This window comes from Tachypleus tridentatus, chromosome 7 (genome assembly GCF_004210375.1).
Source record: "Tachypleus tridentatus isolate NWPU-2018 chromosome 7, ASM421037v1, whole genome shotgun sequence".
Lineage (NCBI taxonomy): Eukaryota > Metazoa > Arthropoda > Merostomata > Xiphosura > Limulidae > Tachypleus > Tachypleus tridentatus.
In genome coordinates, this window is record NC_134831.1 from 73,000,365 (window position 1) to 73,018,179 (window position 17,815).

A 17,815-nucleotide genomic window follows, 5' to 3' on the forward strand; every position below is an offset into this window, starting at 1 on the left:
TCTTCATTATGCTAGAATAATTTTATGAGTGCATGATTGTACTGTTTTATTTTTTTAAGAATGGAATATTACTCCTTATAGAGCCCGGCATGGCCGGGTGGTTAAGGCACTTGACTCGTAATTTGATGATCGTTGGTTCGAATCCCCGTCCCACCAAACATGCTTACCCTTTCAGCTGTGAGAGCATTACAATGTGACGGTCAGTCCCACTATTTGTTGGTAAAAGAGTAGCCCAAGAGTTGGCAGTGGGCGATGATGACTAGCTGCCTTCCCTCTAGTCTTACACTGCTAAATTAGGGACGGCTAGCGCAAATAGCCCTCGAGTAGCTTTGCGCGAAATTCAAAACAAACCAATTATTCCTTATAATTCAACTTAGTTTTTGCTTACCACGGGTTAGGTACGCTTTATTGCAGGTCTCTTTCCAGATGGTCCTTAACTCCTGGTTGATCCACATTTTCCAATGCCATTAAGTACTCAAAAGTTCTAAATCCCCAACCTAAATATATTATTTTATTATTTGAGTGTATGAACATTTCGCTTTGGTAAAGGCTGTTACATACCGTTCTCAAAAATAATTAATTATTTTTGTGGTATGACACGTCCTGACAAACACCAAACAGTGTCTAATGTAGTTTTGATACATTCCATTCCACCGCAGTTTTATATCTGTTGAGAACTTTGCATGACTAGATGTTCTGTGTATTGAAAATAATATTATCATAACGTATTCAGTCTTTTGTAATCCTAGCGTTGAAAACTAAGTATATTAATAGCGATCCATTCGTAGTGGTAGTTGTGGCATTGGAATCCACGTGTATAAACAACACAAAATTCCATATTTAAAAACACTTAAGTGTATTGAACTTTTAAATATCAAAACCTATATCAATATTGTAAATTTCGTCTTCTATCTTATTGTATTATATCACAAAATGTACAACCGATCAAGTAATGTCGAGTGTGCAACAATACACCACCCTATATCACCCTTGATTGCATAATTACGACAGTCATTAGTTCACGTAACTAATAAGTGAAAAGAACTGTCTTTCTTAGCTTTCTTTCTAGTTTATCAGTAGTGATGTATGGCAGAATGCAGAAATTACATATTGCAGTTACTACTCATGTAACACAGTTATAATGGCTAATTAGAGTGCCTAATCCATCATTAATTTGTACAACACAATCAAGGGAGAATTGGGACCTTTAATTTCCATGCTACTAAGTTATTTTCTCTAAGACATAATGTATAACATTTTATTAAAAAAATCACTCAATTACGCCTAATCTGGCAAAGTATTAAGTGCTTCAGAACACGTATTGATATGCTCTTTATAAGGTTCTTTCTTCCTTTTTTTGTTCGTCTTTGAAGCTGGAAGAACTCCTCACGTGCAGTGAAACTACTTGAGAATGAAAATACAGAGTTTACTGCCTGTGTTAATATAATGTGGTATGAAATTGATTGTGATTAGTTGCACGTGCTGTATTATTTGAAGATGCAACATAATACTTATTATTTTAGGTAATAGCAGAGAAATAATATTTCAATTTTGACAACATTTAGCTGAGAATGAATGTTTATGGAGACATCATGAGAGTCAATAAAACCATTAAGTTAATTTTGTTTCAGGATATCTTTTGGTCATCTGCAAATAGCTGATATTCATTACTGCCTGTAAAGAACATTGCTACACACACTTTGTGTAAGGCTAGAACAGTGCCCTTCCCTGAGTGTACACATAATATCTAAAGATCAAAGTGAAATGAGAATAACCAGTCACGTAATAACTCAGTCACGTAAGTGTAATCGAGGCCTAGCATCTGGTTACTTTTACTTAAGTATTAGTTCACGTCTATACTGAATCTGACCTGATTCTGAGTTGCTGCAGATGTGGTCACTGGTTTAAGCAGCAACTCACACACTGTCTTACAATTTATATTTAGTCGAGTTATTCCTGGACTTTAACTCAGCCGAAATACATATTTTCTCATCTCGAAACTCCTTTTTTAATGGAATTATCGGATAGAACTCTTAAGGTAATTTAGTTTACCGAATATACCACATCTGTACCAGCAGGAAGATAAAGGAAGCGCTTCAAATAAAAACAAGAACCACAGGATCAGAGAATGGAACGAGTAAAAGTACAGACCAGTCAGAGTGAACTCAAATAGCAAACAGTCTCGCAACAATCTACCTTTAAACCAGTCAAGGTTAAAAAACTATAACATGACGGACATTGTATACCATGGAACACTACGTTACTTTAGAACTGATTATCGTTTTAGTTGTTACACATACTGTTTTAAACTGCATGTGTATTATTCGAACTCACAATTTCTTTTACATTTGACAGGTTTGAGAATTCACAATACTTAGGTAAATAAATATTATTGATTGTTATTTAAGCACAAAGCTGTACAATGGTCTATCTGTTCTCTGCTCAAGAAGGGTATCGAAACCCAGTTTTTAGTATTGTAAGTCTAAACAGATATTGAACATAGATCCTTTTCTAGCGATCGGAGCCATGTACCGCTGTACTACTATAGAGAGGGGGAGACAGGTAGATATATCTAATCGATAATTTTTTACTGATTTTATAATTCATCTTTTAGATACGTTTTCACGGTTGGTATTGTAATTTCCACCGGAAGATGAGATAAATGCTTGTGGTTTCATAAAACCTTATATGTTAACATGTTAATCCAGCCCACAAGTTTATTTCTCTTTTCATTCTGCTCTTAATGTTAATGCATCACTGTTCGAATGACATCAAAACAATATTTAATAACATTTTTTAGTTACACACTTCGAAAATACGTTTGAGTTTTGAAATGGTAAAACTGACCTAATGCAAGATATTTACACAAAGTAAAATGGGTCACTTACATTTTTAGCTACAACTGTTGTCGTTGTAGATGGGTCCACAATGAGCTATCTGCACTATGTTCACCACAGTAAATCTAAACCCGAGCCTACTGCTAAACCACCGGGAAAAAGTTACGTATGAACTACAAAAGTAAAGTGATATTATAGTGTCAATAAAGACTAAGTTCTCATAGTGATAAGAAATTTATTCTATTGATATATGTATAAAGAACAATAAACAACTCAAAACATATAGTTAATTTCATAAAATAAGAAAGCATTATGAAAAAAGTATGTATATCTAGGGAACTATCCTAGAGACTAAAATTAACAGATTTAACATTATTTAACTGTAGTTATATATCTTGACTGAACAGCATTCGCAATTTATTTTATTTGTACACCCGAGTTAAAACCGTTCGTCATTCCAATACACAATATTACTATTAGTAAAGATTTTCACCAGTGTATATAAATCAGCCGACTGTTCATAGCTGTTAATTTATGTAAGGCTAGTTAGAAAATTACAAACAACGTTATAATCTAACTTTCGTACCTGTTTATTTTCTTAGATTGTAGACGAAACCATTAAACTTACCAGCCCTATCACGTACAAGAAGATTGACCTGGACAAAGAGCTTGGGAAAAACACGGTTTTTACTTTCACCAGTAAAGATATAAAAAATGTAGATGTTGTTTTAAAGAGCCCAAATGGGCAAATCTTCAACTCCAGCTCTTCAGAATACACAAAAGACACACTGCACAAACTGAGGATTGAGATAAAACTTTCTGAATCTGAGGTAGGTACTTCCGTGGGTTAAACGTTCTGAATCTAAGGTAGATACTTCCGTGGGTTAAACGTTCTGAATCTAAGGTAGATACTTCTGTGGGTTAATCTTTCTGAATCTCAGGTAGGTACTTTCGTGGGTTAAACTTTCTGAATCTGAGGTAGGTACTTCTGGGCGTTAAACTTTCTGAATCTGAGGTAGGTACTTCCGTGGGTTAAACTTTCTGAATCTGAGGTAGGTACTGCCATGAGACAAAAACATTCACGTTTCTGAGATAGCTGCTGCTGTTAGCTTTTTAGAAGGAAATCATTTGTCGATTTAAATCAGTTTTGTATTCTGAAATAGTAAACATAATTAACATGTCTAATACAATGTTAATGAATATTTATACTTGCTAACATATCACTTTATGATACATTTTGTGGAAATAAATTTAAAATATATTTCGTGCTAACCTCGGAGAGTTTTAATTTATTATTAAGAATTACAAATGGTGAAACATAATTAAATTATTTTATGTAACACGAGGAATGAACCGAATTCTGTCTACAGTTCTGAGATCTGTATGAATCTGTTTAAAACCTGGCCAAGTAAATATGTTGCCACCCATTCATAAAGATAAAGACATAAAATACATCAAACATAAAGTTCAACTACACAGCAGGACTGTTTTTGTTATTGTTTTTTCGTACTTTATGTAACTTATCTATTGAACTGTTTTTAATAATACGTTGTTAATTAAAAACAAATAATAACTTATAGTCTGGAAGATGGACAGCGATAATACGACGATCTGGTTCCACTGACGTAGCAGTCTCAAATTCTGTAATCTCGGAACCAAAAGATCCTCGAATACAACCGGTCCGGGTACGATCTTGGTTGAGCGATGTACAGCTCAATTACCCCGCTCACGCCAAAGTATACGCTGAAGTCAAGAAAGGGTACGATGCTGTTGTTGGAGCTAAGGTCAAAGCAGTAATCGACAGACCACTTGGCTCTCCAGTAGAAGTTTTTCTGAAGGACAATGGAGCAGGTATTAAAACTAGATGTACTTCCCAGAAAGTCTTCTGTTTCAAAAGTAAATAAACCTAGAACTGAGAGTAACAAATGTTTTATTTTTAACTTTGAAATTCATAAGTCATGCTGTGTTATAGCACAAACAATACATAATTCTTCTCGTGATTCATGGCGTGCGCACATTCGCATGACGTCATGACAGTAAAAATTTAGAAATTGTAATGTTAAACATCCCTTACGTGACGTCATTTTAGTCTTTATTGACAGAAAGACAACACTCTACTGTATTATGGTGCGAGTGGATAAAACAGGTGACTCTTTCAAGCAGCATTAGGTCCACTTTCGAGGAAATGAATCACATTTTAGGACCAATTTTTTTCCTTTGTTTTCAACAGTGGAGTTTGTAATCGTAGTCCAAGTTTTTATGTTGTCCATTTTTAATTTTAAAATTACGTGAAAGTGTGGCTACACGAAAATTTTCGTTGAAGGTTTCCTTAAAGTTATGATAAACAATGAAAGGAATTGTCTAATGTAGAAACACGTTTCACGGCACAGTGGTATGTCTGCGGACTACACACAAAAAACCGGGTTTCGATACCTGTGGTGGGCAGAGCACAGATAGCCCATTGTGTAGCTTTGTGCTTAATTCTACACAAACAAACAAACAGAAACACGTTTAGGTGAATTTATAAAATGCTATTTCATTGTTTTATCACTTTAAAATGTTCAAAACTACTTTAAACTCTCTTGTGATTGTAAACAGCGATAATAATAAACAGGTCAAAAAAAAAGTAGCGGTTCTTAGCTGGGTGAAGTAGGCCTGTTTTTTAGTGTGTGTGTTTTTCTTATAGCAAAGCCACATCAGGCTAACTGTTGAGTCCACCGTGGGAAATTGAAACCTGATTTTAGCGTTGTAAATTTACCGCTTCCCAGCGAGAGACACCTGTTTTTAAAAAAAGAAAACAGAACATTTATTTGTAAACATAAAAAACGACAATTTGAAAGTCAATGAATAAATACTTTTTGAAAGAACAATGGAACGCACGCGCATCCAAAAAAAGCAGCTCAAATAAGTCCCGGTAGTAGAATCGCCTTAAAATATAAGTCCCACTAGTATCACTGCCCTAAAAAAATAACTTCCAGTAGTAATATCGCCTTAAAATATAAACCCCGGAAGTAGTACAACCTTAAAAAATAGCTTCTGGTAGCGGTACCGTCTTAAAAGATTCAGAATTTTACCCCTGGTTCTAAAGATGATTGTATGTTTCTTTTTTCTTTCTAACAGAAATGCTGGGTTATAAATTTTAACAGCTTAACTTTTTAAGTTCACGGACTAACAACCATCTGCTTACAAATTAATGTACTAATTAATTTAAATGAAGGCTTGCTATGGTCTTGTGGTTAAGGCATTCGACTCATAATCTGCGAACGTGCTTGCCCTTTCAGTCGTAGGGGTGTTATAAAGTGAAGGTCAATCGTAATGGTCATGGGCAAAGTTAACTTGCCTCTAAACGAGGTTAGCGCAGACACTGCATGAAACTCAAAACAAATCAAACCAGTTAAGTGGACGTTGAGCCTGAAAAACCACACAATCACGTAATCCTATATCAAAACTCGAATAAAAATAATAGTCGCTCCATTCCGTTCGGTCCTGAAAAGGTAAATGCAGAATTAAACAACAACAACAAAAAGACCACAAACCTTCATTAAAATAACAATCAAGGTAGAGGTCAAACTGTACTTGACCGTCCCAAGTCTTCACAAGACTTAATTCACAGGGCTTATATGTTTGGATCTCTGTATTAAAAAGTGTTTTTAAGGTAAATACGTACTAAATATATTATCAAAAGAACAAGCACCAGTATATATGGAACTATTTCTGAACTACAATACTGTTGACATTCCAAGTAAAGTGTGCACCAGTGTAAATGCACAACGTTGCACATAAATGGAAAGGTTCGAGTAGTTATGTCAATGACTTTGCATAAATACAGAACGAACCCTCAGCATTCATCAGTGTCCAACTGAAACTAATCAAATAACACCAGCGCAGGAGGGACAAAGATGTTAAACTGTACTTCACCTTCCCAGATCTCCATTAAGTTTCGCTGAACGTCTTCAGTTGTGTTTATTGGTTTAAATATTAATAATACTGTAGAGTTAGGCTACATGTTCAAAAGTATTTTCATAAACTATATTGGGTGAGAACTGAATTATTACACTTTGTAACAAGATTTTTTACTTTTCCTTGTTCCTGGGCAGAAAGTGTTATTTCCCTATTGATTATGCCTAAAGTAAATGGGAAAAAAAAAACCTATTTTTCTCTGCAAACTTTGCTTTTGTGACCTGGGAGCGTATAACAAAAACATGATGGGAGACTATATTTGGGGGCTGATACGTGAAAGTGATTTACATCACAATCGCAAATCTCGAAAAACTACTCACTTCTAAACATTTTTGTATAATTTTAGTATAAATACACGTAAATGTTAATTCATATGTTGTTTCATTCAGACCTTATGTAAATGAAAATGTGCAAATTCGCCCGTTTTTACATAGAAAATAGGTTAATTTCTAAATTTCATTATCCAGATCACAAAAGCAAAGTTTGAAGGGAATAATGACCATTTTCTGTACTTTTACAACATAAGCAATTAAGAAATAACACACACTATTCACGAACAAAATTTGTGTTACATGGTGTTACTCCTTATAAGGAAGCAGGGATTATTTTTATTAGAGTAAAGTTACAAAGTTGGTGTAATTGTTAATGAAACTGAGTGTTCTGTTTCAGGTTTGGAACGGTAAAAATATTTGTTTTTTCTTTACCTAAGAAAGACAAAGATAGATTTCGTACAAAGCAAAAGCGTTTCTTTGTTTTAAATCTCTATCTCTTGAAACGAAGTGCAGCTACTCTTACGTTCATTGGTAGTTGTGTAGTGTAGTTATGAAGAAGAGAAAAAAGGAGACATATCAGGTTCCAGTCGTCCTGTCGCTCTTTTGACTGATTCTGCAACAGTAACAAAATAAATTCAGAAAAAGCATGTTTATTTTTTGAATTTCGCGCAAAGCTACACGAGGGCTATCTGTGCTAGCCAACCCTTATTTAGCAGTTTAAGGCTAGAGGAAAAACAGCTAGTCATCACCACCCACCGCCAACTCTTGGGCTACTCTTTTACGAATAGTAGGATTTACCGTAACATCATAATGCCCCTCACAGCTGAGAGGGAGAGCATGTTTAGTACGGCGGGAATTCGAACCCGTGATCCTCAGATTACAAGCCTTAACCACCTGGCTACGCGGAGCTCGTAAAGACAGGGTACGTTCTTTGAATTTCATAATGATGAAATTGATAGTATTAGAGAAGAACATGTAAATGTTTAATAACTCGACGGTCTCTAATAGTCGTCACTTCCTATTCCAAATAGGCAATCAAGTACAAGACTCATGTTGAAGCTTCTATTGCTGGACTCTTCTAAGGGCCAGAAGAGTTTCATCATCTGTTTTTTAACGGTAGTTGTTGAAAATTTCTGTATATTTTACAAGTTTTACTCAATAAAGAGTAACTGTTAGAAAAAAAACAATATATAGGTAAGAGCAAAGAAGTTCTATTACTTAAAGCAACCAGGTGTCAGTTGTCTTTGTAAAGTATGAAGAGCTTGCTGGGATTCGTCCATTTAGTGTCTCAAAGTTCTACAGACTTACTGCAAAGTATTTACTCTGAGCTCCTTAGAAGAGGCAGTTTCTGGTTATTGCTTTGGTTATATCTATGTTCCCTTTTTTTAATAATAATTTGATCTGAACTTGGAATTCAAAATTCACCCAGTTTGTTCAGTCTCTTAACTATTCAATTCAAAAGATGGACACAGGTTTACTGTCTGACCCCAAGCAGCGATTTAATACCATACAATAACAAATCCCTAAACAACAGTTCACTCACCAAGGATAGCATCCAATAACAATATAAAGAAGCTGACAACTCGGCTCATAATGCATTAAATCTAAACGATGTGCGTTACCAAGGGAAGAGTCTACTTGATAAGGACTTTGATCCAACAAGTGAATTTATTGTGGTCATGACCAGATTTGTTGAAAGAAGAGTCTAACTGATAACGAATTTGATCCAGCATGTGGATTAATTGTGATCATAGCCAAGTTACCAAGAAAAGAGTCTAAGTGATAAGAACATTGATCCAACATTTGAATTCATTGTGGTCATGGTCAAGTTAATTCACCAGGTAATTTCATTGTGGTCAATCAAAATGATAAGGACTTTAACTCATACGTGATTTCATTGTTATCTTGGCCAATTTCAAAATTAATTAAAAGCAACGGAGCATTCAACTACTGTTGGTTAGTTGTGATCTAAAAACAATTCAGTGAATAAGACGCGTGATTTCATTAATGGGAAAATCTTGTCTGCTTACATTAACACATATAGGAATGAACAATTTGCGTTATAGACACAGTATTTCTTGTGGACTGTTTCCTCCATAAACAGTTTTACCGCGTAAACTAAATAAAGTTTTTGTATAGAGTCCGAAGCAACTTTAATTATAGGGAAAAAATAGGAACAGTCCATTAAAAAGTCCAGTCTTACAATGTCTGTGTTATGCACACGTGTACTATATACCAGGCGTGGCCCTTTGATTAGCGTGTCAGATTATAAATCTGTGGAACCATCGTTCACGTCACATCACTAGAAAGAAAACAGAAATCGCGTTCCTCGATATGGACCAGTGGTATGTTATGTGGTTAATGATCAATTTTCCACTATTCGCTAAGACAGGAGCAGCAGTGGGTGCTGTTATTGACTAGTTGATTTCTATTTAGTATATCAGTTCTAAATTAGGAAGTATTCCTTTGGGTGGGTTAGAGCAAGTATCCAAAAACAAACCAAAACACTAATACCACAATAAATATGTCTTTTAAAACTTATAAGCTTATTATTAGTGTAGGATGATTTTTTTAAAATAAATAGTAAATAATATAAAATTGGTCACTTCACAATGAAGTTTTAGATTCAGACGTTTGTAAGGCAAACGCTGCTACCAAAATATTGCTGAATTTCTGAACAACTCGGGATATTAACACTTACTGTAGTCAAAATCCTAGTGATAGATTGCATATATTTCTCCTTATAGGTCCAGATGTTAGTGAAAACGATGGGATTTACTCTGGATTTTTCACTCAGTTCAACGGAAATGGACGATATGCTGTCGTAGCAAACGTCATAAACGACGGAGATGCCAAACTCAAAATTGGAAGCAAGGCCTCTGCTGCACTCGCTGTAACAAAACTGAAAAATATCAAAGGTATTTTCAGAGATTTTTGTACCGAAAATTAAATATACATATTTCAGTGGGAAACTAACTTATATTGGAAATCGTTAAACAGGGCTTATTTCACATAACGTTTGTGTGCTAAAATCCATTGTATTTGAATTTGAATTTATAACGAGTGTGCAAGACTCATAATCATCAGAAACTTATTTGCGTGCATTTAATTTTAGTGGACAGTTCATACATTTACAATTTACAAAATGTATCTATTTCTAAATGTATCGAGCATTTGGTACATGCAACAAATGTAAACATGATAACAGTAATCGTACCTCTGTGTTTCTCTTGTCACTTGCTGCACAGACCTTGAAAAGAAGAACGCTACATCAACTTTTCGCACCAGTGAATTTGTTCTCACTAATAAAACTGAAAAAACCCGCAGAACCAAAAGGAAAGCCAGCTGACGTGTTTGAGCGAGTTTCGAATGCTGGTGCTTTCCGTCTGGACAATTTCAAGGCCAACAATGAGGACATAATTCCACCGAGCAGGGTTTCCGACCTGAGTGTCCTTTCTTCATATGAGTTAGCTGATAAAAAGTTTGTAACCCTCAAATGGACATCACCAGGCGATGACCTGGACGTCGGCAACGGTAAGTCACCCCGTTACAAAATATCCTGTTGCGCTATTCTGACCTCTCATACTACCTATACTTAAATTAGAGCATTATATTTCATTATGGATGGGATAACTTTTTCTATTAAAATATTTTAATCGGATAATATAATACAAAGATGTCGTTTATAAGTGGAGCCGAATGTGGCTCTGTGAACTTTACAAGTTCACTGTTTCCATTGGTAAAGTTTTTGCATACCAGTGTCTTTTACGCACAAGTGACGGAGCAAATTTTAATTTGGGGTGGAGGATTCCGACGATAGGGGGGCGCATTATTGCTATGTTAACCGCGACAGTTGAAATATTAACTTTTCCTTGTTATATAATTACACATGAGTCTCTATTCCCAAGTGAAAGAAGCTGCCGGTTCAAAAGTTGGTACACATGCCCCAAGCTTTGTTTGTTTGTTTGTTTGTGAATTTCGCACAAAGGTACTCGAGGGCTATCTGTGCTAGCCGTCCCTAATTTAACAGTGTAAGACTAGAGGAAAGGCAGCTAGTCATCACCACCCACCGCCTACTCTTAGGCTACTCTTTTATACCAACGAATAGTGGGATTGACCGTCACATTATAACGCCCCCACGGCTGAAAGGGCGAGTATGTTTGGTGCGACGGTGATGCGAACCCGCGACCCTCAAATTATTAGTCGCACGCCTGAACACGCTTGGCCATTCCGGGCCTGCCCAAGGTATACCCCCCCTTCCATACATACATGTTTCGACTACGTTTCGTAATTTATTATTTATCACATGAGAAACAGACATTTCAGCTAAATTCAAGCTCATATTTTAGCTATATTAGATGAAAGTCCACATTAAGTCAGCAAAAAATATAAATGGAATAAATCAAGCTAAAAAAAACATCTTTATATTCCAGATAATTGTAAGAGAACTTTTATTTTAACCGACGTTTTACCATTTCACGTAAAGCTGTTTGATATTACAGTATTAGGAAGAAATGATGCTATTATTAACCATGTTTTTAATGTTTTAATTAATATGTTAGCCATAGAGCGCATGATGTTAAGATCGAGGAACTTCGGTTAATATCTAGATATGGATACATTAGTTATCTAAAAACTAAGTACGCCGGTTGTTAGTTCAGTTAAATATTTAATGAAAATATAGTAAAAGTTAAAGCTTGTGTAAGTCAATCAGTAAGTTAGCATTTGTTTTCAATCACTGAAATTTCTGTTAAGTGTTATTAATGAACTAGGCTTATAGCAGTTTCTGCTTAAAACGCAGATTTATATTTGGATTTAGGCTGACAAGTAGAAATAGCCAGGCCCGGCATGGCCAGGAGGGTTAAGGCATTCGACTTGTAACCTGAGGGTCGCGGGTTTGAATTCCGATCGCGCCAAACATGCTTGCCCTTTCAGCCGTAGGGGCGTTATAATGTTACAGTCAATCCCACTATTCACTGGTAAAAGAGTAGCCCAAGAAATGGCGGTGGGTGGTGACGACTAGCTGCCTTCCCTCTAGTCTTACACTGCTAAATTAGGAACAGCTAGCGCAGATAGCCCTCATGTAGCTTTGAGCAAAATTCAAAAAACAAACAGAAATAGCTGTAGTACGTGTTAAAAAAGGAATAAGTCAATTTTTATTGTAAATTGGACTGGCTCTTGAATTAATTTTACAAAATAATCCAAAAGAACCCACCCAACGATAAAGCACGTTACGACACTATGTTTAATCAACAGAATAGAGTGATTAGCGTATGTAACTGTTTACTAAATCATATTATATGGGATTTGTTAAGCATTTATATTTATCATTGACCAAATAAACCAAGAAAAGTCTGGTAAATACAATGGCTGTAAAATTATAATGTAGACAAAACGAAATGGAATAGTTGTACCCTTATCGTTCTGGGTACTGAGCCCAAATTTTTAGCATTATAAATTGTCCAACTGCGAGCCATCAAAAGCTTGTTTTGTTTTGTTTTCAATTTCGTGCAGAGCTACTCAAGGGCTATCTGCGCTAGCAGTCCATAATTTAACAGTGTAAGACTAGAGGGATGGCAGCTAGTCATCACCACCCATCACCAACTCTTGGACTATTCTTTTACCAACGAATAGTGGGATTGACCGTTATATTATAAATCCCCTACGACTGAAAGGGCGAACATATTTGGTGTGACGGGGATTCGAGCCCGCGACCCTCAGATTACAAGTCGAACGCCTTAATCCACCTGGCCATGCCGAGCCCAATCAAGAGCTAACTGAGCGTATGAGCTAACTAGAATGCCTGTCGCGCACATTTTGTGAAACGAACTTTTGAGACAGTAGTCACTTATATTTAAATTTGAAATATTTTGGCTAACTGGGCTAACTTCATCGAAGATTTTACGTGCAATGAAGTTATCTTCAATTAATAATAAAGTAAGCTGGTAAATTCTAGTTAGTGAAAAGTGTTGAGGCTCTTTACGAAGTAGATAAGATCCCCATCGTTTAAACCAACTGGTCATGCATCCCTTAGAATTAGACTGTTAGTCGTATCGTATTGTAGTCACCGATGACTTTCCTTTGTTAAATACATGCGTAAATGAACATAACCAAAGTACCGATAATGATGGGTGAGGGAAATCACTCCTCACCAATGTTTTTTAGAACAGATTGATTGAACTGGTGGATTGTAACTTTATCACATTGGAATTATAGTTTTCTATCAAAGAACAAAAGTTCAGCAACAACATCAAGTTTAACACAAATAACTATAAGCTTTAAGATAATTGTCTTTAAGTAGGAAAAAAAAATCAGATGCTTGTGTGATGCAAGGATGTCCAATCGTCTTTTCCTTTTTCACAGTCACTCATGAGCGAATGACAACACTGCATTCTTACTAGTAAAGTAAGATTTACTCCCAGTGACACAACAAAAGTCTACGGGCTCATAAGGCTAAAAAACGAGTTTCGATATCAGCACTTAGTGCATGACAAATAGTCCACTACGTAACTTTGCGCATAACTACAAACGAGCCAGTAAAGTGTGCTTTTTATTGCTATTATTGGAGGAAAATTTCCTTCAAGAGCCAAAAATACGTTTTTGATAACAACATTTCTGCAAACTAATAACGATATGACCGTTTCGTTGCACTGTTAAGACTCAAATAATCACGTGACACATATTCAGCCTATCTTTGTGCATGCACATAAATAAAGAAAACTGTAGATAGACGCCCTAAGAGCATAACCACTCAGAGCAATATTGCCGTTAATGTGTTATCTAACACATAATGTCCTAAATGAAATAACATATTATGTGATAACTAATAAAGTGCAAACCGCATATAACTTGTTTAACCAAATTAAAGCTTTTCTCAGTAATTGAACAATGTGGTAATAACTTAAGACTGTGGAGTGTAGTTTATGTGCCCTTTGTTTCTTATCATTAGAAATATTCTTGTTGAAACATTTTTGCTCATCCTATGTCACCAGTGTTTGCAAACTTAATACATAACTTTTAAATACAAGGGCCCATCATGGCCAGGTGGTTAAGACAGTCGACTCGTAATCTGAAGGTCGTAGGTTCGAATCCCAATTACACCAAACATGCTAGCCCTTTCACCAGTCGGGGTGTTATAATGTGACGGTCAATCCCACTATTCGTTGGTGAAAGGGTAGCCCAACAGTTGACGACGGGTGATGATGACTAGCTGCTTTCCCTCTAGCATTACGCTGCTAAATTAGAGACGGCTAGCGAAGATAGCTTTCGTGTAGCTTTGCGCCAAATTTAAAAACAAACAAACCAACAAATTATAAAAATATAGATCTTAAACTATGTCATTTGGATCTTTAAATATTTACATCGTTATCCAACATCCTATGCTCTATTTTTATATCAAGTTTGAAATGGAATACTTTTCTTTACGTATATAAATATGTGTTTCTTTAAAATCAGAATATCTTTACGTTAATATTCATGATAGTGTAATGTAGAAGAATTATAATTAAACGAGAACCCAACTGTTTTGAAGCTAAACTTTCCTTCAGTGAGGTCTTTAACTTTATGTCACTTGTACATCTGTCGTTTTCGAACACAGCTCGATATTAACATGTAGCCATTAGATAGCTCTCGTGTAGTTTCGCTCGAAATTCAAAAAACAAACAAATAGTAATCAATTGTAATCGTAATAAGAGATATTTTTATGGTTTTTACCATGTGTCGTTTATTGTTTATTGATTCTTGCGTTATAAGTCCGCAAACATATCGCTGTGTCAATGGGAAGCTGATTTGCCTAGAAATTTCAGTTTTTATTCCAATCAAAACAAGAGTGAGAGGAAATATAAAAAATTAAAATAATCTCTGAAACCGTGACGATTAAGTCGCCATATGTATTTCAAGGATTCACTCGAAAATATTAAAAGCCTGTTTGGCCTCTTTGCAAGAATGAAGATTGATTTAACAGATGTTAAACCTAGCTAACAACCTTTAGTTGTTGTTTTTTTCTATAAGTTTTTTAACATATTTAAATATATTACAGCGACCTCTATCGACCTAAGAGCGAGTGTTGTCGCAGAAGATTTGCTGGAACGTTTCACTGAATTGGAATCTTTTAACAAGACTTCAGTAGTCGAAGGTAATTTAACTCCAGCGCCTCCTGGTGAAGTGCAAGTATTGTCAGTTGAAGTGCCTAAGATAGTTTGGCAGAAGTCGAACAATTCATGGAAACACATAGATGTTTACTTTGCTCTTCGAGTAGTCGACGACAACAATAACGAAGGAAATGTTTCTAACATAGCTAGCGGACATTTTGGGAAACTGCAGTTTCCATCTTATCCTGTTGTCATGGTGAAAGAAGCAGGAATAACTGACTGGTTACCTTATATAATTGGTATTGGTGTTGCTTTTCTAATAGCCGTCATCCTTATTTTCATGTTGACAATTGTATACTGCAAGCGCCGAAAATCCTATAAACCTGCGACTTAAATGTGTTTTTTATATAAGTCTATGATCGAACAATATTTTTGCTTTCTTTTTTATTTATCTATCCAACGTATATAAAAATAAACATTACTTGATAAGCGTTTGAAATTTTTAAATATATTTTCTATTAGTTCGACTCCATGAGTACTATAAGATATAATGTTAGGCCAGTATCGAATAATTCAGTTTAATTGAATTGGTTATTTTATAATTCGATTGTAGTCATAGCTTAGAAACATACAAAGAAAATTAAAACATATTTTGCAATTTGTACTCTATTGTCTAAACGCTCTTTATGAGTGGATGTGAATGTCACGTAATAGCCTAACACTGACCAATTAGTTACAAATAATTTCAACGGGTATCCGTTTTAAATTATGAATAATTACGGGCATGACCAGAAAAATAGAATAATTAAATTGCAAAGATCATCAGCTGCTACTTACGATATTTTTTAAATAATATTTCAACAAGTTATACATTTCAAGTTTTGACATGAACACTTCGAAATGCTGTGTGGTTCTTCAGTGATGTCGAGAAACCCACTTGTTGAGAAATTTATATGCAAAAAACGGCTCGTTTGGGTTGAGAAAATATTTTACATAGAAGGTCGAAACGTTGTTCGCTCTTCTATGTAAAATATTTTCTCAACCCAAACGAGCCGTTTTTGCATATAAATTTCTGTGTGGTTGTTGTTTTTGTCGTGGCTCGAACGAAAGAGAAAAATACATCTTTCCCTGAAAAATATTTTCACACTAAATCTAATAATTGTTATATAACTCATTACAGGTCATGTTACTCTCAGAATAGAGTTTCGCTCATATATTAAATCAGTCCCAGTTTTTGGCTTAATCGTGCATTTTATCAGTTTAAGGTACAGATATATTGTTCAGTGACTCTTAAGTGACCTTGATTGTCCATAATAGGCGTGACTGTTATGTATATTTCTAGATGTTTTCTTGTTTGCTATTGTTTTCCACCTTGAATAATTATACAGACTTCCGATGACAGTAATCTTGGCCAAATAAATACATTGTGATGACTTGTTTCTTCTCAAAACTTTACGTTTAGCATATGATAAGAACAATTCTTGAAGAAAAGTTTTAAAATATAATTTTATTTCATGGCATTTCAAGTTATGTAACATAACTATGTTTAATACTTATTAAGTCTTCTTTTCGATTAGAGCCTCAGTTTCCACGATTTTTACAAAAAATTGGAAAAAGACTATTTTATCATTTGTTTTAAATATTGTGATTATGTGTCCTTTATCAGTTTTAAAATTTATGGGCTAGATATTGAGGAATCAAATAAAGTTGATCGATTTTTAACGGTTCTATGAGCAGGTTGCTTCAATATTCTTCACGTGGAGTGCGAGGTTACTTAAATACATGTATGAATATGCTGTGAAAGTACCGAATATTTTATCGTCTTAAACAAAAATGGCATTATTTGAATAGGTTTTTTTTTCAGAGGAAAGTTCTCTGTTTTTCAAAGCTGATATTTAATATTAGGTTGCAAGATGTAAGAAAACGATAATATTTCCAGTTATAAACTAAAATAAAGGTAACTTAAAGTATGTACTGTTACAGTTGTAAGTTTGAGTTTTAAAAGTTGTGCCATAAATTAAGTTGTACAGGTATCCAAAAAGTCTGGAACCATACGCACATTAACAAATCTTATAAAATATGTTCCACTTGGTGTTCTTGTAATTAAAAATAAGTTTGGATTAATGGCAGGATTTAGTCGACCTTTTTATACTTTGAGATTACCATAATCAGCTATGTGTTTGAAATTAATAAAAGTTGCAAATCACTTGTGGTTCCAGTCTTTTCAGACACCCTGTTGAGGACACGTGTACGTGAGATTACAATTCGCTATTCACCCATGCATATGAAAATCACCAAAAGTTTTTAAACAATTGTCATATTTTCCAACAAGTTAACAACCAGTATGTCGACATATTGAATAATAATGATTGTGACTTGTTTCGAATTTCAAACGATTATTTTTCAGTAAAGCCTCAATAATTATTTGACTTCAACCCTCGACCAGTTGTCTTATCAGTTTACGATTCAAGATGGCGGTCAGAGGACTGAAGCTACCATTGGTTTTCTTATAGTTCAATACCACTAACTTACAAATATATTGTTTTAATAATATCAACATGAAACAGTAACGGAAGTATAACTAGGAAAATAACAAAATAAAATAAATACATTCTAAAGAGAATGGCCCTATTCAGTTTATTATTATTCTTATACA

At 34.9% G+C, this 17,815-nt stretch overlaps 1 protein-coding gene across 1 annotated transcript in view; it reads left to right on the top strand.

Annotated features, from left to right (window-relative positions):
• LOC143257693 (calcium-activated chloride channel regulator 1-like) overlaps positions 1 to 15,823 on the top strand; it is a 35,036-nt gene extending 19,213 nt beyond the window's left edge. The window contains exons 10-14 of the mRNA XM_076516734.1: positions 3,440 to 3,667; positions 4,418 to 4,688; positions 9,817 to 9,987; positions 10,241 to 10,603; positions 15,108 to 15,823. Of these exons, the coding sequence (XP_076372849.1) occupies positions 3,440 to 3,667; positions 4,418 to 4,688; positions 9,817 to 9,987; positions 10,241 to 10,603; positions 15,108 to 15,553 (1,479 nt within the window). The 3' untranslated portion in view covers positions 15,554 to 15,823. The remainder of the gene's footprint in view (positions 1 to 3,439; positions 3,668 to 4,417; positions 4,689 to 9,816; positions 9,988 to 10,240; positions 10,604 to 15,107) is intronic.
• The last annotated feature ends 1,992 nt before the right edge of the window (positions 15,824 to 17,815 follow it).